The sequence below is a fragment of the Crinia signifera genome, chromosome 3 (genome assembly GCF_055691185.1).
Source record: "Crinia signifera chromosome 3, ASM5569118v1, whole genome shotgun sequence".
NCBI lineage: Eukaryota > Metazoa > Chordata > Amphibia > Anura > Myobatrachidae > Crinia > Crinia signifera.
Genome location: NC_139219.1, coordinates 300,900,177 through 300,928,169, shown reverse-complemented (window position 1 = coordinate 300,928,169; position 27,993 = coordinate 300,900,177). Strand labels below are relative to the sequence as shown.

The following is a 27,993-nucleotide window of genomic DNA, read 5'->3' as shown; positions in this document are numbered from 1 at the left end:
CAAATTTGCACGTTCAGCCTGCAATGGATGATTACAGCGATTTTCTATTATAGTGTCAGTTGTATGCCTCTATTTGGTTTTACTTCTGGGAGGACCTAATCTAAATTTAATCGGGGTACTTTATTTTCAGTTTAGTGGATAAAACAAAGTATTGAAGTAGACGCCGCCGGCTCACCCTTGACGGAGCAGCGAGCCGAGGCGGACTAGGGACAGAAGAAGAGCATAGTGACAGCTTGATCACTTGTTCATCATCTATCTCAGCTGGGAACAAACTTATGCTAAAAACAAGTATATGTCTTCTCAGCAACCTGTACCTGAAGTTTATTTAAATGCCCTTTTTACCCTGTAGCACATGCGCTAGACATTTGTTTTTCGGAAACCTTAGTTTGGCACCTCCCACTTTCCAAGAATCCTCAGCAAATATACACATACTGTAGTTCTATATATTATATATGTAGCAAGCTCATGTGTATGTACACATTTACACAGAGAAAAAAAAAAAAGTTACAAAAAAATATATTGCACTTCTTATATACAATGCAGCTTCAATGGGTGCTGGATTTTGGTCTATACAAAACCCGTTTTTGTTCTTCACATATACGGCAGTTTTTTTAACTTTCTTTTTTGAGGAACTGAAGCCTCTTCGCTGCCTGGGTTTCCATTGGGTTGTAGGCTCCGCAGAGCATTTTGACCTCTTCATCTTGTACAATTATCCTCAAACCGCTCGAAATTTCCCAACAAAAAAAAAAGGAGATTTTTTTTTCTACGATTTTTTTGTCGTTGTGTGAAATAAAACTTGTCATTTGCGTTGTTTCCCTAAAGGGCTGTGGAATGCATTTCAGTCCATGTTAAGCCAAGAACACGCATGTTCGGAAACAGCACAGGAAGCCAAAAGGCATAAAGAAAGGAACGACAGCCATGTTGAGGGGTATGCTTGTACTAACAGAGTAACGTTTCTCCATGGTAGCTGACCCGTTTACTTGCAAGGCAAGTGGTGAATACTCGTCCTTCACACGCAGTGTGTTGGCGCTGGGCTAGATTTCTGTAAGCGTCAGTTTGTAGGATCCGCCTGACTCTTCAATCTGTAGCTGAAAAGTGTCTTCATTGGAATAATGCCGGATTATGTTATCATCCATGTTAACCAGGATTCTAGGGAAAGAATAAGGAGAACATGCAGATGAGACATATCAATTGCACAATGAATTATACAAGATGAACAATACAGATCGGCTCTTTAATTCCTGCTCCCTTATAATACAAATAAAACAAAAATGTAGGGTGTCTGTCAACTTTTGATTGTGGACCTCCACCATCCACAACCTGATGCTTGGGTCGATCTTCCAACCCTGTTGACCTTAGCTTTGTCGACCTTCATTGGTCGACCCGATGAATGTCATTCTCATATGGGTCGATCCAATGACCAACCCCCCAGAAACTGCCCAGGGCCCTGTTCACCAATAAGGATGAGGGTAAAGTTTGGAAACCACTAGCCAGACAAACATAACTGCTGGCCAGCTCCCGCCGCAGGCTCTAGTGCGGACATGACCAGCACACGTTGCTGCGGACATGCTGTAAAATAAAGACAGGAACACTTACCCTTTTTTACATTTCTTAAAGATTTTTCCAATTTTTTCAAAAGGAACTTCATATTTTTCTGAGATCTTAAAAAGTAAAATAAAGAAAACAGAATTAGTTCCATCGATATACAAACTAAGCAAAGGTTTATTAATGCATTTAAAAATGTGCGGTATGAAGGCAATATACAGCGATGGCACTTGTATCCCCTGGATTCTACACCCGCAGATGGCTTGTATTGACTAATACCCCGTTCTCACTGCCCAGAGCCGGCCTTAGGCATAGGCAAACTAGGCAATTGCCTAGGGCATTTGGAATGCCTAGGGGCATCAGCAGCTCTTGCTGATTAAAATGATATTCAGCATGCCTATATTCTGTGTGTGAGTGAGGCTGTATCTGCATATGAAATAGTGTATTCATGGAAATTCTGTATGCAGTTACAGCCACAGTCGCACACAGCTCCTTGTGTGTGCTGGTCATAACAATGCAAATAAGACAAATTTTCAGCAAAAAATGCACCCAACGTTAGCAGAACAGGCCAGGAGCTGCATGGCCTATTGAGGCAAGATATATGAGGAAACATCTGTATCTAAGCAGAGGCAGAGTTCACAGTGTTAGCGGCTGTACGAGTGCTGTCTGCGGGTGAGTGGGTTGGTTGTGCAATAATGTTCGGCATATGTGTAAGGGGGATTATGTGTGTCATGTATAAATGCATTAATAATGTGTGACATATGTGTAACAGGCATCATGTGTGTCATTTGTATAAGGGCATTAATAATGTGCAACATATGTGTAATGGGCATTTTGTGTGTCATGTGTATAAGGGCATTAATAATGTGCAACATATGTGTAAGGGGCATTATGTGTATGAAGGGCATTAATAAAGGGTGGCATAATGTGTAAGGGGCATTATGGTTATAAGGACATTAATAATGTGTCATGTGTAAGGGGCATTACTGTGTGGTATTATCAGGGGTGTCGAGAGAAAGGGGTAGGGGGTACAAATTACCCAGACCAAAGTCTGATGGAAGGGCCCAGTGGGGGCCCCGGGCCCCCTCCCCTTAAGTGACAGCAGCAGCTGCAGCTCTTCTCCTCTGCCCAGCACACACTGCTTTGTGCTGGGTTGCAGTGTGGCCATGGAGGTGCTTAAAATAAAATATTTTCTAAGGGTATAATGTGAATGTGAGGAGTAATGTACATAAGGTAAAGTGGTACTACTGTGTGATGTAATGTGAATAAGGGACACCATCGCATGATATAATGTGAATAAAGTGGCACTACTGTGTGGCATAATTTGAATTGGGGGTACTATTGTGTGGCCATGCCCCTTCCCAGCAAGAACACACCCCTGTTTGGGCTGCACACCAAATGTGTGCACTGTTTCTATTTAAAATATTGCGGGTAGGAGCACCAAAATGATGACTGCTATGATGAGGGTTGATGGTTCTGGGAAAGGGGAGCAGCGTCAGAGGCGGAACTAGTGGTGGTGCTAGGGGGCACCAGCCAAAATGTTGCCTAGGGCGTCATTTAGGCTAGGGCCGGCTCTGTGACACCGCCACAAAAACCTGGGTTTTTGCCAGGGCAAGCAGTCATTTTCCGTGTCCTGTCTCAGTGTGGAAGGGTCTTTGTCAAACTCCCGGGTGTTATGCCCCGCGAATTACACACGGGTTTTTGCAGGGTTTTTCCTGGACGGGTGTGTGGCAGTGTGAACAGGCTAGTCCCGGGTTTTTCTCACAAAATGCAAAAAAGCAAGTTCATTGCATTGCTCAAAGCTGCTTTTTAAACAGCCAATCAAACATACTTTTTAAACATCCAATCAAAGCTGCTCTTAGATGCCAAACACTTGATGGCAGGCAGACCAGGGGAAGCTGTGTGAACGGGGCAGACATGGGAATTTCCCGGGTCTAAGGTGCAGTATGAATGGGGTCTGTAGAACTGAGATGCTCTGTGCCCCGCCAAAAACACGGGAGCAAAAATCCGGGATTTTGCAGGGGCGGCAAGGAGAATGCAGCATTATTGGTCCTATGCACCCCCCCATCCCCCCCCCCCCCCCCCAGATGGCTCGTATCCACCGTTTTCACTTTGCAAGCCAGGGTCCAACAGGGATTTTTAACCTGGGTCCAACCCAGGTCATACCATTTCACACTGCACTTTCAGCTTGGGTTATTCCAGGGTTGACCCCTTTCCCACTGAACCCAGGTCACCCATAAAAACTCTATGGATGTCATTTAAAATGTGCTCACAAAAGGAGACACAGGAACAGCCAATCAGCTCCTTTTGCCGGGGTGAATAACTCAGGCCAGATCCTTTCACACTGCACATCAACCCGGATCAAACCCGGGTTGAAATGCCCGTTGCTCGACTCGGGTCATTTCACTTTGGTGTTGTCACGCTGCATCTCAACCAGTATCCATTGTTGGCCTATAGTTTACATTATATTGATTTGCCTGTATTTTTAGACCTATTAATGACATTTGACAGCAAATTCCTTTATCTCTTTCACCCATGTCTTTATATTAGAAGACAAATGCTATTGATAGTGAAGTCTGTATATAGGGAGCAGGACGGTGTATTCATATAGAAAGATATACATATACACACACACACACACACACACACACACACACACGTATCCTTGCAAGTCATCCGAATGGGGGAAAACCCTTCACAGCAAAACCTCCCCACACCCCCAAAAAAAAAACCACTTACAGCTTCCATCAGGCCTTTCAGTGACGGAGCCTTCAGCATGAGAGCATCAAAGACTTCCTCTGTCTCCCTCCTGACGTACAGCAGAACTGGAACACAAAGAGGACACGATATTATCACATGCACTGGTCAAGTGACAGCACAGACATTGCACACTGGTATCAGAACTGGCCACAGTAGTAGCCCTGCAGTGTTTTACAATTGGGAGATGGATATCAAACATGATTGGATGATGGAATATTTGCCTCTATGCCACATGCCCGACATTACTGCAGTCTGCTGTGCACCACGTGTGTGACCGGCAGAACAGGATGGTCACCGCAGCAGTAGTCTTGTACATACCTCTCTTTGGATCATCCACTCGAATCATCTTCGCAGGAGTTGATGAAAAGTCTTCTTCAGGTGTGAATGATAATCTCTTCATCCCAGAGCTAAAAAGAGCAAAGCATGATATATAGAAAATCTATTGGCAGGATAAAGGGCACAACCCCCAGGGTCTCCTTCACAGAGTGTTCTTTATATGGGACCCCAATTTTGTAGTACTATTTTAGGGGGAATGAAAATTGGCTAACAGCGGCTGCATTAATTATTTGGAATGTCTGTAACAGGTTTTAGAACACTATAGGTGTCACCGGGCCAATGGCGGAACTTGTGGTGAGCCCCCTTCCCCACATTTCCCAACCCAAGTTCACAATATGCAAAACCAGTGGGTGACAGGGAGAGACAGTGGGTGAGAGGGGCAGAAGTGGTCCCCCGGTGTACTGCACCTGCTGCACCAATGGCAGTTCTGCCTCTGCTCCGGGCCCTATACATGTATAAGATGCATTGGATACATGAAGTAAGCTATGTGTTCTGACATATTTTACAGTCTAAAGCAGTGTTTTTCAACCACTGTGCCGTGGCACACTAGTGTGCCATGAGCTGTTCTCAAGTGTGCCTCCAGATCTAGAGATGCCCAAACCAGTTTACAGCCACCACCAGTTCAACTGTCAATTACTGGTCTCTTCTTTTCATGCAAAGGGCCAATGTATTTTATTTTTGTTACCTGTGGGGAACAGTGTGATTGTTTTTTATATGGGGGCGAATAGGTTTGTTTTTTTCCAGTGGGGGCCAATGTGTTTTGACCTGTGCGGATCTCATGGTGTGCCTTGGCAATTTTAAAATCTTATTTAGTGTGCCGCAAGGTAAAAAGGTTGAAAATCACTGCTCTAAAGGGACAGATGGTCACCGATATTCCAATGTAAATCACACTTTACCATTAACTATGGTAGGTGTGAGGTGAAATGAGGCAATATACTGGCTTTTGAATGCATGCATCGGACTGTGTCTGTGAGACCTTGCACTAAACTTCTCTCAGAAGTGAAATGGACAATAAATCCCCTTTCACAACGCACTTGTTAAATGGTATATTGCCATTTTTTTCACATTTCAACACGTTTAAGGCTGCAGTGGGAAAGCGCCAGAGTACATTTACCGGTTAAAGATCACCGGTATTTCAAAACTTTTAAAAAGCAGAGTCCTACATGTTTCAGAGCAGTTTTTTATGCAATGACAATGGCTCTGAAAGGGTATTTAGTAAAAAACAACAGATTACAGACCTGTGATAGGCTGTCCCCTGCATTCTGCCTTGAAACGTGTTCAGGGGATTAAACGGGCTGACTGATGTGAATGGTATTTAAAACGGTAATCTACTGCAATGTGAAGGCTCAGACCCGTTTTAAAATACCGTTTAGGCAGTGTGAAAGTGGTATAAGAAAGAGCCAATGTATAATGTAAGCTTACCTTTCACCATCTATCTCCTCTGACACCAGGGGGAGTACCTGAGGAAGAGAACACAGGTTAATATTCTGGAATTTATAACAAAAAGGACAAAAAAAAAGATAAATATATGTAAACCCTTTGTAATTTGGGGGCTTCCACATAGGCGTGGCCTAGGAATTAATAAAGCACCATGGTCAAGATCAGGTATAAAACGGCCGGACTGCCCTGCTTGCCTGTAACAGTGCTTAGTAAGGACACAAGAGCCGATGTCCGCGGCTTTGAAAGGTGACTGTTGGGTCGCTCATCAGTGACCAAGACAGTATAGACTGTAAGCTCTCAGGAGCAGGGCCCTCCTCTCTCATGTAGGTTTCCTTAACTCACTTTTGCAATCATCTCCCCTCCTGCTTACAGGAGGCCTGAACCTGCCTGCTGCACCCAGGGCAGTAGAGAGCCTGGATGGGCCCAGGTACTTTCTGGGGGCATGACTGAATCACAGGACCTCCCCGGCAAACTGCAGCCCAGCACAAAACAGCATGCTGTGCTTTATATTCCATTATGGATGCACGCGGCTTGCTAATGCAGCGGACTCTCTGCGGCACCTTATAATAACAACTTGCTAATATTTTGCGGAGACTAATAGGAGATCAGCATGAAAAGCATCATAAGCAAACGGGCGGCGATTTGAATCGCGGATCACGGATGTCATATGCCTGCATTACTCCACAATGGGAAGAAAATTGCGCATCAATTAGCTGCACATTTCCACCTGCCAGTGGCCTAAAAACAAAATGACCCAATGAGATGTCCAGAGGGCATCGTTGTTGTGTACACACGTTTGAGATGTTCAGTGGTGTAAGCCTGCCCACCGTAGCATCGGAATAATCGTTCACCATGATCAGGACAACCCGATGTCTACCAGCATTGTATAACAAGATATTCTCAGGGCAGTAACTGTACTTACATGAGTGGTGCGCTGGAGATTTGCAAAGTGTACATCAGGAATGAAGAGGACGGGCTGGGTGTCCATGTCCTGCATTGGTTTGAACACGGTGACGTCTGTCCTCTTGTGGGAGGGAAGCAGAGCACCTTTCACGTCTATAACTGCAGAACACATGAACAACCGGTTAATAGGCTGGTCAACACGTTAGACCACTTCCAAGCTTCATAACCCACAATATAGAATCATATGTACATCAGAGACCACGCTTTCCATGGCTGCAGGATTCTGTGAACCATGTCTACAGTCACAAGACATATATGGCATGCACTACAGTAATGGCCTTCCCTTAGCACAGGGGTTCTCAATCTTTTTCTAATCGCGGCACCCTAGAGTATCAGAATTTTCCAAGGCACCCCTAGGCCCCAAAAAATATATATCAAATTAAGTAGATTGTGTTTATATGTGCTTCTTAGGTTCAGTTATGTGGTAAAGGCCAGGATTCGGTTCTGATTGTACACATTTTATGATTGGCAGCCACCAGCACTGGTTTTGTCCAGAAATAATTGATCATAAATAATTTGAATTGGTCCTGGACGACCAACCCGCGGCACCCCTGCAAGTGTCCCGAGGCACCCCAGGGAGCCTAGGCGCACAGTTTGGGAACCACTGCCTTAGCGCATCAAACATCCCGTCAGTCAAGTTCACTAGCCAGGACAGTAGGAGAGTTACACAACCTGGACACACTCTATGGTGCAATGTATATATCCATTAGTGTTCATTCTAGCACCCTGCTTTTTGTAATTTCCTTGTAGTTCCCCCTTCCTGCCTGGGGTGTCGCTGTCTGCTGTGGTACTTCACAAACAGTCTGGTTTGTATTTCAATGTTGAGATAGATACCAGGCTGTTGTAGAAACACCACAGCAGACAGTGACACCCCAGGCAGGAAGGAGGAACTGCAAGGATTTTTCGAGGAGCAGGGTGCTAGAATGAAGACTATACATGGTGACCATATAAAAGGGCATAGTGAGTCGATGCATATACTTCCATACCATTTATATTAAACTACACAAAAACTATAAAATTAGTTTGGATCTTAGAATCTGAATAGGACAGAGCTAGGAGTAGGGAATTATTAATAATTTATTAAATTAGGGGGCGACATATCAACGCTTGGCATACCAACCAATCAACCGGTCATATTTTAAACACAGCTGTTAGCACATACTGTCCAACGTTTCCTCACTGGGAGAAGCCTGCAGAGAAGACACGGCTAGACACTTTGAGTGGGCGGGCTCTTACATTATTTGCGGGTCCGCTGGAAGAGCGCAGCAACGTGATTCGCCCCATTAAGCCCTGCCCTTTTCATAAAGCCTCGATTCCCGGGGTAATCTCCCCATCCTGCCTGCCTCTCTAGGAAGCGGGCAAGATTCGGGAAACTACCCGAAAAATCTTGAGGTCCCCACCATCCTGGAGAGTTGGCAAGTGTGCTTTAGCATGACCGTTACAAGCGAACTGGTTAGTACTGAATTTTTCTCCAAGGTTTGATTCATTTCAAAGGGTTACAAAAAAGGTGTGACCTCAAAAAAGGTTTTCTAAAATAAAAAAATTAAAAACTCTCAGGACAGCCGTTTGGACAATACGGCTTAGGGTAAACCTAGCTGTCCTCTTTCAGGTCCTCTGAATGAAATAACAGCTGAGTGAAAGGACGGTGTGTGCCCGTATCACTATTACTTACAAGCATTGATCTGGGGGCTGGGCTCAGTACACTTGCCTTTTCGCTTGCTTTGCTTACGCTCTTCGTCTCTTATTTTACGTTCAGCGCCCTGTTAAAGACAAAAGGAGATCTGTAAGTGGTTTTGATAATGACAGGAAATAAGCACGTGTCTATATTGGGCATTACAATGTATGCAATCGTTTTGTGGGTTAAACCACCAAAATCATGATAGAATATGTGGAGAAAGAAGAAGTGATGTGTGTAGGCGAGACCTGGCCACTAGAGGGAGCTACCGAATTCAAATTCCACAACAAATCTATTCTATGGTTTCCCAATGCAACCGATATTCAAATGTAGATTTATAAAAAAAATAAAAAAAAAACACAACAAACACCTAAACCAGGGGAGTCTACATTGAGAACAGTGGATTACAGAGCCGGGAGAGAAAAGGCTCACCTTATCACAGAAGACTTTGATCTGGCAGTAGGCCCTATGCACTGGCTTGTTGCTCCTGTTGTTGTAGCTGTATGTATCAATCTGAATGTTCAGCGGAAGCCCCTTCACCCCTTTCTGAGAGGAGAAATCGGTGCTCAGACAGTTCACCGATATAAAGACCTGAGAAGGAGAAGAAAAATGAGGACATCATATAGATTAAATAATACAATCCAAACCCTAATTATCATATACACATAAAATTTCATAGAATACAGTTTCGCACTGATAGAACAGTGCTCCCTCTGGTGGCCAATCCCTAGATTACACAGGTTTGGTATAGTGTAGCTAGGGCAACTAATGCTGCTTTCAGACCGCATAACTGGCTTTGACCCTGTATTTGGAAACGTTTCCAAAAATGGGTCTGCCAGATAAAACCCCTTTCACACCGCAGCACTTAAACGGTATATTACCGTTTAAGTGCCGATTTTTTGACACTGGCAGACCCGTTTTTGGAAACTTTCCAAATACAGGGTCAAAGCCAGTGCAGCCTTCAGCCCTCCCCTCCGTGCAGCTACCCCCCCCCTCGCGCGTGTCGACCGAGAGCATGTCGACGCCCCCCCGCGCATGTCGACGCCCCCAACCCCCAGCCCCCGCAACCCCCGCGTGTCGGCGCCCCCCCCCCCCCCCCCGTGTCGACTTACCCCGTGCCGGTACCTCCGTTGTGGATCCCGGCACTGCAGCTCAGTATGCTCGGAAAGCACTTATGAAAAAAGTGTCTTCCAGAAAATGGCTGCCCCATAGGAAACCCTGTTTAAAAAAACTGTCTTTCGTATGGGGGCAGCCATTTTCTGAAAGACTTTTTTCATAAGTGCTTTCCGAGCATACTGAGCTGCAGTGCCGGGAACCACAACGGAGATACCGGCACGGGGTAAGTCGACACGGGGGGGGGGCGCCGACACGCGGGGGGGGCGTCGACACGCGCGCGGGGGGTGTCGACACGCGCGGGGGGGGCTCCAGTGCTGTGAATACTTAATGAGCGCTCATTAAGTATTCACTGTGCTGAATTTAGGACCCAGCTCATTGGCTGGGTCCTAAATACCGTTTCAGAACCGATTTTTAGCCTAAAATACCGGTTCTGAAACGGGTAGGACCCTGCATTTTAACCGGTTAGAAAAAACGGTTTTTTCTAACCGGTTAAGTGGTCCTGCACCTTTCAGACCGCACACATTACCGTTTTAAAACGGTAAAAAAACGGCAATATACCGTTTTTAAAGTGCGGTCTGAAAGGGGCATTAGCGACCTGCGGAACTACATGCACTGCATCGGCATGCCCAGGGGAAGTAGTCTGGAGACGGTAGGTGGAAGGATGTCACATGAAGGGGGATCTCCACCACTCTTTATCTTTCTTTAGTATAGTATGGACTGATTTTTCTTATAGGACACCGCTGAGTTTATAGATCCATTCCCAATTAAACAAGCAGTACTATTAGGGTACATCAGCACAATGATCATTTAATCCATCCCTGTTGTCTTAAATTGCCCTGGACAGTTGGTCTATAACAAAAATAAAAAATTAAATCCCTCTTATTTTAGGTTAAACATAAATTTCTTACTTGTAAACGGACCACCACAGTCTGTCCCCTGCTCCACTTGGCCCCATATAGACCACACCCAGCCCTGTCCCTCACCAGATAACTGCTCCACGTAACACCATGCCTGGGGCATCAGGAGGGGGCCATGTGCAAATTTACATGGAAATTGGAACCGGCACAACCGCAGACTCTAGCACTGTGCAAGAAGCTTCTGGGCAAATTCTAGATGTCCAGAAATTTCTTCAGAAATGTGGCCCCATATCTCTGAAGAATTCACTGTAATAATGCAGGCGGCGGCCACGGTTTCAGAAACAATTGCAAATGTTGCGGGATGTTTGGTTCATTTGACTTCAGAGTCCTGTGTGCCCAACACCACGCACAGAGGGCCCCAAGGCCATCTCACAAAGCAATTACCGCAGCTGGTATCGCTGGGGAGCTGAGCAAACTTTTCTGATAAATTGCGACAAAAAGAAGATTTTCTATCAGTGCATAAATAGAAATATGTAATCCTCTGAACTCCCCAAAACATCAATAATGCGACTTACAGCTGCTTCAGGCTGAACATCATCATGCTACGCTTTCTAAATGGGATAAGCCCTACTTGAAAGCTGTATGAAGGGAAGACTCAACCCAATTGAACAAAGTAACGATGATGCGGAGGTCTCAGATTGAATTCATAGTGTAGGACTTGGCCAGAAGACGCGGAAGACTTTAGAGCAAGTTGGTCACCTTAACTAACATGTACTGCATCATGTGGAACGGACATTCTGTGTCTTTCAGGCAGTATACTTGTGGGGTTGGAATGCAGAGGATTAAAAAGGTCTATTTTGTTAAGAAAAGTACTCAACTACAGTTATTCCTACCACAATTACACATCATGAGAGAGGTCTGTTTACAGAGCAGTTATTGCAGGACTGTGACATGGCTAAGTTTACCAAACCCTGTAGAGCAGGTGTAAGCAACAGAGAGTCCTCGAACAGCACCCTGACTGGCCCGCTGCTCGGTGCTGCTGTGTGTCCGGTGGCGGCTGTGTGTGCATACGGCGTAGTCCTGTGTAGCCATCGCTCAGCCTGTGCTTAGCGGGTGCCAGGCGTGGCCTGGCACATGCGCAAAAGGCCGCAGCACTATGCTGCATGCACACACAGCCTCCATCGGCCACACACACAGCAGCGCTGAGCCACCCGCATGTCACTACAGCCGCAGCACCACTGCAGAGGATGAGTGAGTCGCTGTGACTGCAATCTGCACCATTTTTTTAAGGCTGGCGCGCAGGTGTTTGGAATCTAAAGAGGGGCAGGTGTGTGGCATACTAAGGGGAGAGCTGGTGTGTGGCATTACTAATGTAAGGGGCAAGTATAAAGGGGCCTACTATTTGTGTTGCATGATGTGTACAATGGTATGCTTAGTGTGCATTCTAGCACCTGCTATCTTTGAAAACCCATACAGTTCCTCTTTCCTGCCTGGGGTGTCGCTGTCTGCCGTAGTGCTTATAGCACAGTGTGGTCTGTATATCAGTTATATGTGCTAGAAACACCACAGCAGACAGCTACAACCCAGGCAGGGAAGAGGAACTGCATGGGTTTTCAAAGATAGCGGGTGCTAAAATGAACACTATATGCTACAATACATTCAAAGACCCCCCCCCCCCCCCCCTCCCCAAAAAAGAAAAAAAAATCCAAATCAATGTTCTATGTGGCAAAAAACATAAAATGCTAATTTTTGGGACCTACCACAATGAATAATATATAGGCCCCTTATAGAGAAGGACAAAATGGAGATCTGCATCTAAAAATGGCAAAGTTCCGAGCAGGCAGAATGGGCATCACTCAGGCACCTATGTCCTTCTGTTCTAAGCAGTCACCCTGTAGAGTATGGGTCTTCAAACTGTGGCCCTCCAGATGTTGTAACACTACATGTTCAAACATGCATTGCCACTTTTTTTTCTCTATCAGAGCATGCCAAAACTGTCAGGGCATGCTGGGACATGTAGTTCCACAACATCTGGAGGGCCACAGTTTGAAGACCCATGCTGTAGAACATTACTATCCAGAGACCTCCTGCATGCGTGTTATCAACTGCCTGACATCACCGGTACCTAAAGAATCGGTAGGTTCCGTTCTAATTAAATATACCACACTGCCACTACTACACAGGCGACAGGTGCATTCCATAGAACACCAGCCTTCTAAATATATCCCGAGAACAATGAAAAGGAAGACATAATAATAGGCTACGAAACAACAACATTTGGGAAAAGTTCAAAAAGCAGCACGCACTCTGTAGAGAGCTTAGAAGAAGAAAAAAAAAAAGATGAGAAATCTGGAGATTAAGTAATGCGCACTATGGAAGGCTTTCAAGAAGTGGATAAACTGGTTAGTGAAGTCATCTGTAAGTGACATTTATAGGTAAGAAGCCATTACCCTAGTAGAGGCCCAACCCAAAGAAACAATCCATAAAGCATCTTTAGCTTGTTTAGCGAGATTCTTCTTTGGAAGTCTAACAAAAGCAAAAAGCGAAGCAAAAGAGAAAACACAACACAATAACCCAGTTCATCCTCATTCCTTGCTCACAGTGAAATAAACCTAGATGATTAGCCTGATGGCACTAGAACCGCAGCCTTACAGAGATACCGCGTACATGTATTTAAAGAACGGGTCTGCCATGAACATATACATCAACTAAATATGTCCAGCTTGCTAGCTCAGACATGCAGGGCCGGTGTAAGCCTTTCAACCTACTGCCCTTCTCCCCAACCCCGCACTGCCACCAATACCCTCTCCAGCTCCTCAATGAAAGTGTGGAGGTGGCATCTCAGAAGTTCTGCAGCTGCCACTCCTGGTGTTTTCCCTCTACCAACTACACAGCTTGTTTACAGGCTTCACCCTTATAGTTTCTGAGATTCTTCTCAGATTCTTAAATAAGAAGAGTATTGGAGCACATACAAGTTATTGGTCAACATACTCCGCAGTGTCAGAGACATAGGGGTCTATATACTAAACCATTGAAGGAGAGGAGAAGAAGTACCAGCCAACCAGCTCTTAACTGTCAAGTTACAGTCTGTGTTTGACAGCTGGAGAAAGCTAAAAAAGTACCAGACATCTCCCAACTGTCATTGTTTCCAAATAGTCTAACATGACAGTTAGGAGCTGGTTGGCTGGTACTTTCTCCATCCACGTTCTCACTCTCCAAGACTTAAAGGGCCCCATACATCAGCCATTACAATTAATGGATTTCCAGATCCAGGGATTTTTTGGCCAGATAAATGGATTCTACAATCTATTGGACTTGCCCACACATTACAGATTTATTTCAGTTATCGGCAGATTTTTCCATCTAAAGATTGCATCTTCATATCTGGAAATTGCCCAATCGATTGCTGTTCATAATGTAAATAGATGAAGACGAATTGGGAATGCCCACACATATAAAAAAGATCTGCAGACAATACCAGATTATTAAACATGTTTAAAAACCTGATTAAGCAATAGATTGGTGATTTTGATTGGGATTGCCAAAAGGGGGAGCCCACACATCTAAAATTAATTGTGGCAATCATCTCCATATCTGAAAATTGTCACAATTAATTGCTGATGTATGGGGCCCATTAGATCTCACAGTGAGTGGAGATCAAGTACCAGCCAACCAGTCCTAACTATCATGATACCGGCTGTGTTTGAAAAATATCACAGTTGGGAGCTGGTTGGTACTTTATATCCATTGAGGTCTTATTACATAGACCACAAAGGAACTAAAACATATGTAAATATGTAAAGAGTATCATTGAACATTTTATATCGTCTCCCAATAAAGTGATAATCTTGTGACTACATTAAAATAAACTCGATTATACAGTTTCCAAAAATATAATGAACACGCTAGGGCATTTTGCGAATCACTGTAGCCGCGTCTAAATTTACAATGGTCATCTCGCTTGGTAACTCACTTATTTAGTGGCACCCCATAAACTTTCCCCCCCCAAAAAAAAAAAAAAAAAAAAAAAAAAAAAAATCACACATTACATACTATAATACTATTGTATAAAATACAGTGTCAATAATTCACACATAGGCAACGTTGAGACAAAATGATTAATATGCAAATAGAGTCCCTGAGCCGCGCCTAGTAAGTGTTCACAAGAGTCTGCTCATACATGTGCAGAATATAGAACAGTATATAAAAGATACTGTACGAGTGGAAAAGTCAGATTGTATTTAAAAAAAAATAAAGAGCACTTTAATCTAAAAAGTAAACACGCACCTTAAAAAATTACCTGCATCACATAACAAAACAAATGAGAAACCAAAAATAGCTTCAGAATACAGAAAGCAGTTCATCCGAGTACTTTACATACAAATCATGGCCTGTACAGGTTGTCACGGGGCCCCCGCCCTGCTCTATAAGACAGTCACCCGCTGACATAAAGCCTCTCCCATTCACTGTATGAGCTATATAACTACCACTAATACCACAAACAAAAACAGGCAACGCCTTATTTTAAGAAAGGGTGTATCACTGATGCGGTATCCCTTTAAATTATACACCTTGATGTTCGGCGTCACCGTACAAAGCCAATTAGTGTCTAATGAACAAAGGCGATACATCCATGCATAAACAGCCAGTTAACCATTTCCCCGCTACACGCTGTGGATGACGCGGCTTGGAAATATTTTAAAAGAGTAATTACTTGCTAAATATATTTCCCCTAAATTCTTGTTTAGCAACTTTGGAAATGTAATTGCTTAACAGGAGTCACCTATATGAATGTGGATAATCACTGCTACGGATCACATTCTGCCAGAGGAATGCAAATGAGTCCCCAGAAGGAGCCCGTATTACTGCACTGTAGCAAAAGTTTTGTTTGTTTTTGTCTGTATGATATACAATATTTCAGTCTCCGCAACTGTGACCAGGAGTCACCGGTGCAACTAAAAAGACCGTAGTTCTTCAGGCGCTCTGTCTAGGCAGGGGTTAACCACCAGCATAAACTTTTCCATTAACACCCCCCCCCCCCAACTCTTTGTATTTGGTAAACTCATGGGAAAGAAACAACCCAACACTGTTTGTCTGCGCACTTTCCCAGTTACTTCCAGGCAGCCTGCCGGACAGTTGACATTAACAATGGGGAGACTTCAGCGGAACTATTGCGACAAGTTGCTGGGGAAAGACAACAATTGAGGCTCCTTTTCAGGCCTCTCCGTCTAAACCTTACAGATGAACGTATCTGACCCATTGTCAATCCTATTGCATCTGGACTCAGGGAGAGAGTGAAACGCGACACAGTTTGTGTGTACATAACATAATGTGCATAGTTTACCTTATAATGCCACAAAACAAAACTATTTCCATGTGAAAAATAAGAAGTAAGCAAACAAACTTCTGAAAGCCCTCTCTCCGGTCATCACACAAGGATGAAGGGTGAAAATCTTCCAATATCTCATATATGAGCCACAAACGCCTATAAAGGGTCAACCACGGAACCACAGATCAAGGATATACAATTATATCCTTATACTTGTATAAAGTGTACAGCTCGGTGAAGTGATAAAGTGGCTGCTACTTTATCACCGCCCAATCAGCTCCAAACTTTCAAGTTACAGGCTGGGTTTGAAAAGGACAGTTAGAAGCCGATTGGCCAGTGAAATCTATCCCATAGGCTTAGGACCGCAGCCTATTAACACATGGGAGCAACCCATGTGACCATTCATCCAATGACATCAGTTTTAGTAAAGACAACATCTGGTTTCCTTAAATGACACATTATATATACCAGTATAAAACAAGTATACATAACAATCATGTACAATAACTACAATAAAGGGAGGTAAAACTATAATGACTATTTGTCGCGATCTCACGCTCAGTCACTGAATTAACTGGTTGCCAAGGACACATGTTAATCTATAGTCTGAATTTAAATAGCTTTAATAATAAATCACAATTAAAATGAAGGAGGACATGCCAAGTAATTATAGAGTAGGAAGATAATAAATGCAATACACCCTTTTTAATTATGGTATAAAATGAAACCATATGAAATTAAATAGGACACATACCTTGCCTTCATCATTCAGGTCCCAGGTGAAGGAAATGGCATTATACGCAATCTCTTCAATGTTGCTGATGGTATTGAAACTCTCTTTGTAGTCAGCTGTAAAACAATAAAGAAACAGCAAGTCAGTTGGGATCCGGTGATGGCAACCTCTTTTTAAAACCTGTGGCTTCTAATGTATACATTGCCCTCAGCTAGCCAATGGCATCACAGGAGAAAAATAAACTGGATCAAGACTTCATTCAAAGTCATATCAAGGGTGAAATTTAATAGGATAAGAGATTTGGTAAGTAATCTCCAGTATTTTTTAAAGCGGCAATAATTTACGCTGCAAAATCAGTTTGGTTTGGAAGTGTAAATGATTGCTGCTTTAAAAAAACCTGGAGATTTCTTACCATATCTCTCATTTTCTGAATCTTTTATCCTATTACATTTCACCTCAAACGTCTACAGAGACCACATCCAAAAACAAAACCAGGAACATACAAACAGTTTCGACACTGAACACGTATTTGCCTTTTCTATTTTATACCAACATAGACCTTGGCACAGTACACAGAGTTTCCTGATGGAAACGACATTCAGCAACAGAAGACAGAAGGGACTCTGCCCAAATCTAGCTACAGTCTAAAAAGGGGTCTGCCTTGGAGGGAGGATGCGTGCGAGTAAAATAAACCATACACACATGGTGAAGTCTTACCTATATCAATGCACCTCTGCTTGGCAGTATGCTGTCTAGAATGCCAATATTTCCAATGGCGCAGCTGGTCTTCACGGCTCTTATCATCGGCAAACACCACCATAATGACGCTCTGAAAGAGAAAGCAGGAGCGTTTTACATAGAGACAAGCGCATCCATGGGAGATGCCTAAATGGCTAAATTATATTCTGCTGCCGCTATAAATCCTGCACTCTGACTCCAAGGTAGAGACCACGGACATATATCTGGCCAAAAACACTAGGCAACAGCCAAAAAGGATCGTACAGAAAAACAACCAATTCTTACTGATTTCAATGCGCTGAACACGAATATGATGTTCAAAATGGTTTATTTGTTCAAGTGTTGAAGATCCTTAGTAGCTACAGATGGAGCCCACCATTCAGGCTGGGGCTGGCGTTGGAATCGCCAGCCTCCACCATCAGTCGCCGCCTCCCCGCACCCCCCCCCCCCCTAACCCTGCCCGTCTCCCTGAAGCGGAGACGAGAAGGGTTTCCGATCCCCGCTGCCGAGTGACTGGGCCAGCGGGGACATTCTGGTGAGCGCTGGAGCGGAATGAGAGGGGCTCCATCTGCGATGGAGAAGAGATACCAGGAGAATGCTTCAATGCTAGCAGACTATTGTTGGACACTAGTCAGCGATGCCCCGGAAATACTGTACAAGCGATTTGCAAAACGAAAGCGGCATTAAAAGCAATGATTTCTATTATTGTGGATGCTGTGTATGTATATTAAGCTATTTGTTTTGGAAAACAACAAATGTTAATAACTATAAAACGGCAACAAATCCTTCAATTTCATTGTCATTTTCAGCACCCTAAATTCTATTAATAAACACAAGTAATTTTTAGGATCCAAAATTTTAATATTTAAAAAAAAAAAAAAAAAAAAGTTTGTTCATTGATATTAGAATTTTTTCTTTCTTTTCTGTTTGGTTTCTTTATTATTTGGATACATAAATTATTATGAACATGATTGAAAATTGTATTTTTTTCTTGTCTATCCCTATGGACCAATTGTCTGTGAATTTATTTAGGTGTGAAAAATGAAATAAAAATTTGAATACAAAAAAAAAGAAATGGCTTATCCAAAATGCTTGTGGTCCCGAGCATTTTGGATAAGGGATACTCAACCGGTAGTTGAAAATTAGGCTAGAGGTTCTTTGGTCTATACCAGGGGTAGCCAACTCCAGTCCTCGAGAGCTACCAACAGTTCATGTTTTCCAGACCACCTAGCACGTGCACAGGTGTACCCTTTACTCACTGGCACATTACAAAGATTTCCAGGTGGAGATAATTACTTCACTTGTAATTCTGTGAGGAGACCTGGAAAATGTTGACTGTTGGTAGCTCTCGAGGACTGGAGTTGGCTGTCCCTGGTCTATGCCAATAACAATTCTCTGTATTCCAGCCAATGAAGAAAGTCTTACCCGAACTTTACTGATTGGATGATGTATCCCTTTATTATTTCCAATATCCTTCAACGTGATTGGATAAAACTGACCCTTGTTCAGGTAAGTCATCGTACTGTCTCCAGGTTTTGGTCGGAGGGATTTTGAGGCTTCAAGTGTATATTCAAAATTATTTCTGTGGTAAGAGCAAATACGTTAAATAAAAGCCTGGAGGGAAGCCAACATCATTTTAAATAAAATAATTTTCTGCCAAAATAAATCAATCAGAGATGGGAAAGAACATTAATAGAAAAAATAAAATAAAAAATAAAATAAAAAAGGAAGAAGTGTATTACCTCCCACCCCCATATTTGCTTCAGTTTGATTAACGGAGGATGTAGCAATAGTTTATTAACTTACCCGGTAACAGGATCAAAAACGTATTCTTCAGAGCTTACGCTGTTCATCCGTAAGTTCAGGTCAGATGGAAAGAAAACCTGAAGAAAATAAATTAATTAATTAAATTTACAAGCATATGAAAAAAAAAAATATATATAAATGGAACGAACAAAAGGATAAATGAAAAACAAACATTACAGAGATCAGGAATCAATGTGTTTGTCTTGGCGCTACGAACACCAGGGCTGACTTTCACCGCTTTGTGCAAAGACTCTTCTAACTCACAAAGAAAAAAAAAAAAAAATTTTCATCTACAGAACTTTCTTTAACGCACTCTAGGAGAGGTTTACACACCAGCGAGTTCTAACGGCTAAAAGGGCAAACGTTATATAGCGTTGACTTATCTTCAAGGAGTCCAAAGCTATTATTTATTAGTTGCCCTATTAAAAGAAGAAAAAAAAAAAAAACCAACACTTTTTTTTACCTCTTGAACATCTTCTTTGAAGGTCTCAGAGAAGGTGGAGTCGGGGGTCCTCCTCTGAGAGCTCGGTGGCTGGCTGTTGGAGCTGAAGTGGTCGGAGGCAACATTCCGGTCAAATGACACTATGCGTTCCACGGCCTCAGAATGGTACACATTTGGTTGGATGCCCACGGTGAAGCCGTGGCTCTGGGACTCTGTTTTGATGGCATGAGCGGGCATCGACGTGATGGTGGTGGCAGTGGTGTCCGGAGTGATCAGGTGACCTCTTTTGTCAAGGTGGTTGCCCATTCCCAGAGGAAGTAAAATATTAAATGGCACACTGGTTTTCAAGACTTGCACTCTGTTTTCACCATTGCAAATCAAGGACTGTTCATTTACATGTGAAAGACCGTTCCTTCGGGAAGACGGAAACAGCAGGGTTTAGAATTTCTTGGTAGGACAGTAAATAGGACACAAAAAAAACCCCACCACAAAACAGGACTAGCTGTAACACAGTTCTAAGCTGTGACGCAGCCCATACAAATGGCAGAATCCAACAATTGTAGGCAACAGGAGCACTTTAAATGCACACTTGTTCCTCCATTACTCCTGTTTGGGTCACTACCACCCAACATTTCTCTACCAGAATCAGCACCACGGCCAGGCGACTAGATGCATACGTGTAACCAACCTTTTATTGTGTTCTGCTTCTGTGTGATCGTGGTCTTGTTTATTAGAGGACTGTCTCCGGTCCCTGGGAACCTGTGAGAGAAACATATATTTATGGTTATTCAATACAGGCCCGACGTGGCTGTGTAACACTCCAGAGCAATCCTGTCACCCGCAGTGGAGGCGGCCATTTTGTGGTGAGCATACCACATTTTCCTGCTGCCTATCAAGTTTGCAGTTAGCGAAAGGAGATGCTGATCGCGTACAGCATTTAGTACCTCATGCCTCAGTTTCTTTGTAATGGATAGGTTGCATTCATAATAATATTAATCTATGGCTGCTCCAACTTTCTATAGACAGACACACTAAAGTCGCTACAAAGAATACTATATCTCCACCAAAAGAAAATAATTTAACTGTTTAGCGCTCTATATTAATACATTGGCTTAATTCAGAACCCTAAAACTCATTGTGCAATCGCCTCAGTCCTGATGGCATAATCCTCATTGACAGAAGCCGTTAACCCCTTCTGTACTGTAATGGCTAGTCTAGGCTTGTGCTGCCCTTGCAAAGCCTTCAGAAGGCAGTGACTCATGTGCTGAAGCAGTGAAGGAGTTTGGCCGGCTACAGGCAGCCAACAGCCACACAGGAAGGATCCAGCGCGCAGACCACTCAGCAGTATTCATACACTACAGCAACCTTACCTTGTAGTAGTCATAGAGGAGGCCGAGCGCCGCCGCACTGTCTTCATCTCCATTAATGCTCATCATGGCTTTAGTGGCTGCCGTCAGGGGGTTTTCCAGAAAAGACTTCCACGCCTCATCTTCACTGGTGTATGAGCGCCTCTGCTGATACAATGGGTCATTCTGCAGCACCAACACAGGTCGTTTACTTGGAGGAAGGGGGGATTCAAAAATAAATAAAGTTTTAGCAACTAAAAAAGGAGAAAAAAATATACGGTATATAAAAAAAATATATATGTAAAAAAATAAGTTGTGCAGTCTAGCAAGTAAAGTGTGTCTGAATGGAATGTTATTGTAATGAAAGGCTCAGAGCAATGGTGATCCCATGCGTGCAAATACGAAAGTTACACAAACCTTAACAGGCTGCTCTTTTATTACAAAAGTCGTTCTGTTAAAAGTTTAAATACAACAGACGTAAAAGCAACAATCCTGCCGCCACGGATAACATCAGCAAGGCACGGTGATCCAGAACTGGGGGGTGTGGTGATGTACGGATAACCAGTACGGTAGTACGGGCAGTGCGGACGGGGTAATGGTTAGCATTACTGCCTCACAGCGCTGAGGTCAGAGGTTCGATTCCCGCCATGGCTCTAACTGTGCGGAGTTGTATATTCTCCCCGTACTTGCGTGGGTTTCCTCCGGGTACTCCGGTTTCCTCCCACAATCCAAAGATATACTGGTAGGCTAACTGGCTCCCAACAAATTAACCCTAGAATGTATGTGTGTGTGTGTACATGTGGAAGGGAATATAGATTGAAGGCTCCACTGGGGCAGGGACTGATGTGAGTGTTCAAATATTCTCATTTTCAGACTCAATCTCTTTGCAGAAGACAGATCAGTGGGTTTGGTGGGGGACAAGTTCCTTCACATTGTCACCTCAATGCTGGAGAAAACATCTGGCTTTCCTTTGTTGTATCACATTCATACTGATCAGAATTCGCAGAATGATAAGGTAAGGAATGATAATAATGATAAGGAATGATAATAATGATCATAAGGTAACTACACTGTCACAATGTAAACCAATATTGTCCCGCTAAGCAGCTTTGCCTTCAGGGTCACATCAGTTTCTCAATCACAATTTTTATTTGATAAAAATACATTTTGTTCTACGGCAATCTGGGAGTTCTAATCTCCGAGAGATGCTGTGCACCATGCCAGATATTTATAATGTCTGGTGCACACAAAAGAAGTGCAGTATTCTGCAGCGACCAATCAGATTTTTAATGTGACTTTTCAATTTGTGAGAAAACAAATACCCTGTTCTGTTTGATTGCTGAGTTACAGCAACATATGTATTAGTTACCTGTTTCCATATCTCCCCAACATTGGTTTGTGCCAATGTACAGTTCCTATTATAGGGTTAGTAAATTCTAAACATGGAAACACTCTTCTCTTATGTTCTGGGCCACAGACTCGTCTGTTCTCCTAATCTATGGAGTTTAGTTATCATATAAATGAAGCAGAAGCCAACTGACAACAGAAACTCATTACAAAAGGGATAAGGGAAATGTTGGGTACACTAGGGCCCATCAATGCACACTAACAAATGAAGACTGTTTGCACTGAATGGCAGTCTGTGGTGGGTTATAAAGCTATAAAACCAAGTTTGTTTGGTTTTTTTTTTTTTTTAAGAATTGAGATTAAATAGATATTGTCATTTTACATGGAGAATCTCTATGTGGGCGACTGGAGTTTCAGTGCTCAGACTGATATGGAAATGTAGCCCTGTTGTAACAGGTAATTGTTAATTTAATGTTCAGGCAATTTGCACATCAAATACATAGCGCTACTCTCAGCAGTAAAATGCACCCAGCTGAAAGATGCTGTGCCCTGATAGGGACATTAATATGAAATCCACACTGGGTCCCGGACCCACAGCAACAATGCACAGCCAGGTTACCGGTATCCAGGGAACACAGCAAAACATTAACTGGGATTGGGGAAAGTACATCAGTACGGTGCAGTTTCCGTATTTTAGATTTAAAAAAACAACAGCATGACCATCCTCCTTAAATACTCTGCACCCACCAGAGTGCACTGCGCACTCACACACTGGGCCTCATTAACTAAGCATGAACTAAAACGGACCATGATTTTGTCCAGGTGAACCTAGAGAGGGCATTACAAATAGTAATTGGAAGAGGTGACGGAAGAAGAAAAGGGGCAAAGGAAACTGATCGGAGGACAGTGGCTGGGGTTGGTTTGAATGGCTGGAGCTTATCCAGGCTTAGTATAGCTCAGCATATGCAAAAGGAGACAGTTTTAGTCTTTGTTGCATATCACTTATTTGGTTTGGAACTTTTCCACGCAGGTGCACTGGCTCACATCCGCCATACACACAGTTAGGAATGCTCTGAATTCACCCATTAGCCTAAACCAGGCATAGCCAAACGATGGACCGCCAGCTGTTTGGGAAACTACAAGTCCCATCATGCCTTGCCACAGTTTTGCTATTAGGGAATGCTAAAACTATGGCAAGGCATGCTGGGATGTGTAGTTTCCCAACAGCTGGCGAGTCACAGTTTGGCCATACCTGGCCTAAGCAAATAAATAATCTTTGTCAGGAAACAGGTACCCGGCAGGATCAAGGCCGATTCTGTATACCCCACTACTTCATTTTACAAGATATTTTATTGGTCTACACCAGTGACTGTGGAATGGAGTTTCAGATAAATATGGCAACATGATGTAAACAACTTCTAAATGATTCTCAACGTAAACAGAGCTCAGCTGACACTAGGTAACAGAAGAATCCGTAGCACACACACACCATTAAAAAAATATACTATATTAGATCTATTTGAAGAAAATGAAACGTCTATTGTGCAATGTGATCCCACTGCAAGTGTATAACATCACAGACAGATCTCACAGCACTGTAGTATCTGAACCAATCATGGAACAGTTCGGCCTTCTTCCCAGCCTCTCCACTGTGACAACAATGGCAATCCAATACAACGCCTATTGAATAAAAGCTAAATGGAGCCAATGGTATGAATTACAGGTAAGGGAAAGCGATCCCAGTATAAATATGCAGAGGTTTACGTCTTCTGTTTCCCAGAAGTGACCCTGGGCACTGCTGATGTAATACACTTCTACTGGTGTAAAATGCAATATTACCAAGCACAATGGAAGGGAATTCACACACGTTACAGTACGGATCCCTGCAGCGTTCCAGCTAAGCCAAACAAATCCCACAGCGGCTTTCTACAGCACATCTAGATAACTTTCTATAACGAAGCACGATCCCCTATATTCTAATCCACCTCAAATCATGGGGGAAATGTAATGGGATGAGAGATTCAAAAAGTGAGAGATTTGGTAAGAAATCTCCCATTTTGTTAAAGCGGAAATCATTTACACTGCGAAACCAGTTTGATTTTGAAGTGTAAATGATTGCCGCTTACCAAATCTCTCACTTTCTGAATCTCTCATCCTATTACATTTCACCCCATAAATTTTGATTTAACTTCAATTCATTGTTTCTTCTCCAAAACCACAGACTGTTTTATCCCCCCTTTTGCTTCTGTATCTAATTTGCACACAGGTTCCCCAACAAGAGGGAGCAAGTTCTGCTGAGACAACAGGTGCTTGTGCTGTGTGCCCTCCCATTGCAACATTCAGTTGAAGCGCAGAAACGCCTTGGGGGTAATCCGCTCGCTATAAAGGAGCACTCCAAGCCAAAATGATCCTCTCCAGAGCTGTAATCTTGGCAGAAGCTCCTTTCCCACATACACCTTCTGTGGAGAATAGGATACTTAAAGGGAACATCCTAACCCTCTATAATGCACTGACATAACAGTAAAAAATGCATGCATTGTGTCGACCACTGAATGTCGACATCTGAAATAGTCGACATGGACACCGTCAAAGTGCACTGCTGAGCTCGGCACACTCGTCCATTCAAGCTCCATGCCGTAGTGGATGTGAGAGCATGGAGAAAGAGGTGTAAAAAAAAAAGTGAAAAACTCTCATCGACCTTTTTACTGCCAGCCTTGCCATTGTCGACCTAATGCTTGTGTTGCCCGACCCTGTTGACCTTAGCCATGTCGACATATTTCAGGTGTCGACTTAATGCATTTTGCCCTTAATAGGGTCGACCCAATGACCGTATCCCTTTTCAACAGCCAGAGATAGGTGTTGGATTGCCTGTACTGTAGAATACGGTCATTAAGTCGACAGCACCAAGGCCGACATGCATTGTATCGACATGAGCCAAGGTTGACACATGGAAAAGTCAACATGTGATTAGGTCGACATGGGGTTTTTCACTATATTTTGAGCAGACATGTGCCGACAGGCCATATTTCATGCCCAACAATCCACTAGGGAGTGGTGGGAGAATAAAAAAGTGTGCAGAGCCATGTGAGGGGATGCAGCGCACCAATACGGTGTCCACATTCGGGTCAAAAACCCCTATCAACCTTTTGACTGTGGACCTATTCCATGTCGACCTAATGAAATGTCAACCTTCAATGGTCAACCCAATGCATGTTGACCTTAGTGCTATCGACCCTATAACCCATAGAAAACATGTAGGTCTTACGAACGGCTGGGAGTGCCCCCAAAAAAACTTGGAGAGGAGATCAAACCCAATTTCTTCCTGGAAAAATATTTGTCAGAGTTTATCATGCACCTGATCAGGAGGACGTACTAGGAAAGAACAATCTGATTTACAGGGTGTTAAAGTCATATATCCCCATCCACACAGTGGCATGGGTGTGCGTTTCTACATATATTGCATATACTTGAAAAGGGACGTATACCGTATACTAGAACAGAGGTTCACAAACTTTTTGGAATCGGCAGTGGCCCTAGAACATCAGAATTCTTTCGTATTGAGTCAGTCTCAAAATATATGAAATTACATAAATTGTGTTTATAGGTCATCTGTAGGTTTGGTTATGTAGTGAGTGACAGGACTCAATGCTGTTAGTACACTTTATGAACAGAAGCCGGTATGACTGGTTTTGCCTATTACACTGACCATAAATAATATGTACCGGTCCTGGACCACTAACCAATAGCACCCTTGCTAGTGCCCCAAGGGTGTCACAGCACCCAGTTTGGGAAACACTGGACTAGTGTTGGAAGACCGCTTCCCATACAAATTATGTGCCAGTAACCCCCAGTTACAAGTATATTTGGCTTTGTGCTTATCTGGTGTTTGAAGTTTATGAGATGATGCTCCAGTGATCCCTACATCTATGTACCGTTTACAGCCACTTAAACCGATCGTTACTAGAAGTGGGGTACTTTATTGTATGTCACCTTGGCTGACTCAGGAATGAGCAGACAGAGTGTGTTGCTTAGTTTTCAGGAGTTTTTTTTTTTTTTTTTAATTACTGTGACCTTGTGTCTCCGATCCGGTCCCTTGTGCCTCAGGAGAAACGTGGGACATGTCTGCCTACCTTGCATAGAAAGCAGAGTAACAGCTGGACTGCAGGTAGTTTCTAAATGAATAAGACCTTTCCAGCCCAGCCTGTGTTTGTGTCAGTTTCTAAGGATTTGGGGGACTAGGAGCTGATGGCAGACAAGGATTGTTTCACTACTATTCTTTGCAGTATGACCAACGCCTTAGAAGTCTCAGGTTTCATCCAACTTCAACTGTCTCCTTGCCATTTACATGAACCAAGACACCAGGTTCACATGTAATCCTGCGTAGGACTGCGAGATACAATGACACTCATGAAATCACACGCATGGTGTGTGTAATATATACACACACACACACACACAAATTGTGTGAATGCCAAGAAAATATACACAAATGTAAATAATAAATGTAACCTCAAATAAAAAATAAAAAAAAATCCTAAAGTAAATAAAGAACAGCAATTATGATGCAGATATGGACACAAATCTTTAGGAGACACTTATAAATGACACTACCATGCCCAGCTGTAGGCACTGGGGTGAATGCAATATGACTGGTCTGGCATCTATTCCATACTGAAACACTGATCATCATTCAGACTCCTACACTGGAGAGCCAGAAGCTGATACTCATCAGTAGCACCTGCTCCACACACTGCCTGTCTCTCACCCTGACTTGCTTCTAATTTATATATATATATATATATATATATATATATATATATATATATATATATATATATATATAATATATCTATCCTTACCCTGCTCATCCAGTCCAACCATTGGACACCAGGCTGTGTGTGTATATATATATATATATATATATATATATATATATATATATATATATATATATATATATATATACACACACACACATATTACATACAAAGTGATTGGACTGGATGAGCAGGGTGAGGGTTAGTGAGAGGGAGATGCAGCAGGTGCATGATAGGGAGCATGGTAGGGAGCATCTGATGCAGGGAGCCAGCTAAGCATGGAAGTGGCAGGATAAGGGGATCAGTGTGCGGGCCCCCAGCAGGTGCCCGGCCCGGGACAGCTGGCACTTACTTGTCGTAGTCCTGTGTCATGTCGCCCGTGTTGGAGGAACTGGACTTTCTAGTTGGGACAGTCCGCCTGCTGTGCGGGAGCCCGGGCTCACAAACGGGTTTAGTCGGCTTTTCTCGCTCTTTGAGCTTGGCTGTGACTGAGAAGGAGGTTTACCTGCTGAGACGTCTCTGATTGGCTGCGGGCCCCCTCTCACAGGGGGCGGGAGGCAGAGCGCTGCGCGCTGATTGGCGGGAACGACAGGTAGAACTCCGCAACGTTCCAAAGTGGGAGAGTGCTACTGTTCCCTGTCAGAGGGTTCTAAGCGGTATCCCGGCTCTGACAGCTCAGCCGGGCACTGCCACTGAGGGCATTATATCACAGCTGGACGCTGGCACTGGGCGCATCACAATTG

The 27,993-nt window shown here is 43.4% G+C and overlaps 1 protein-coding gene across 2 annotated transcripts; it reads right to left on the bottom strand.

The window, feature by feature from the left end:
* Nucleotides 1-4: 4 nt before the first annotated feature.
* GRHL1 (grainyhead like transcription factor 1) lies at nucleotides 5-27,748 on the bottom strand. Of its 2 annotated transcripts, none has more exons than XM_083178538.1 (16): nucleotides 27,603-27,748; nucleotides 21,111-21,297; nucleotides 20,429-20,499; nucleotides 19,762-20,152; nucleotides 19,299-19,375; nucleotides 18,918-19,074; nucleotides 17,472-17,583; nucleotides 16,776-16,870; nucleotides 9,152-9,310; nucleotides 8,717-8,804; nucleotides 7,004-7,143; nucleotides 6,064-6,101; nucleotides 4,624-4,712; nucleotides 4,285-4,370; nucleotides 1,597-1,661; nucleotides 5-1,149 (listed from the first exon to the last, which is right to left on the bottom strand). In XM_083178538.1, the coding sequence occupies exons 1-16, from the start codon at nucleotides 27,620-27,622 to the stop codon at nucleotides 1,035-1,037; spliced, it is 1,890 nt and encodes a 629-aa protein (XP_083034664.1). In that variant the 5' UTR covers nucleotides 27,623-27,748; the 3' UTR covers nucleotides 5-1,034. The 2 variants fall into 2 exon arrangements, with proteins under 2 accessions (XP_083034664.1, XP_083034665.1); XM_083178539.1 differs by having other exon boundaries at nucleotides 8,753-8,804.
* Nucleotides 27,749-27,993: the final 245 nt, after the last annotated feature.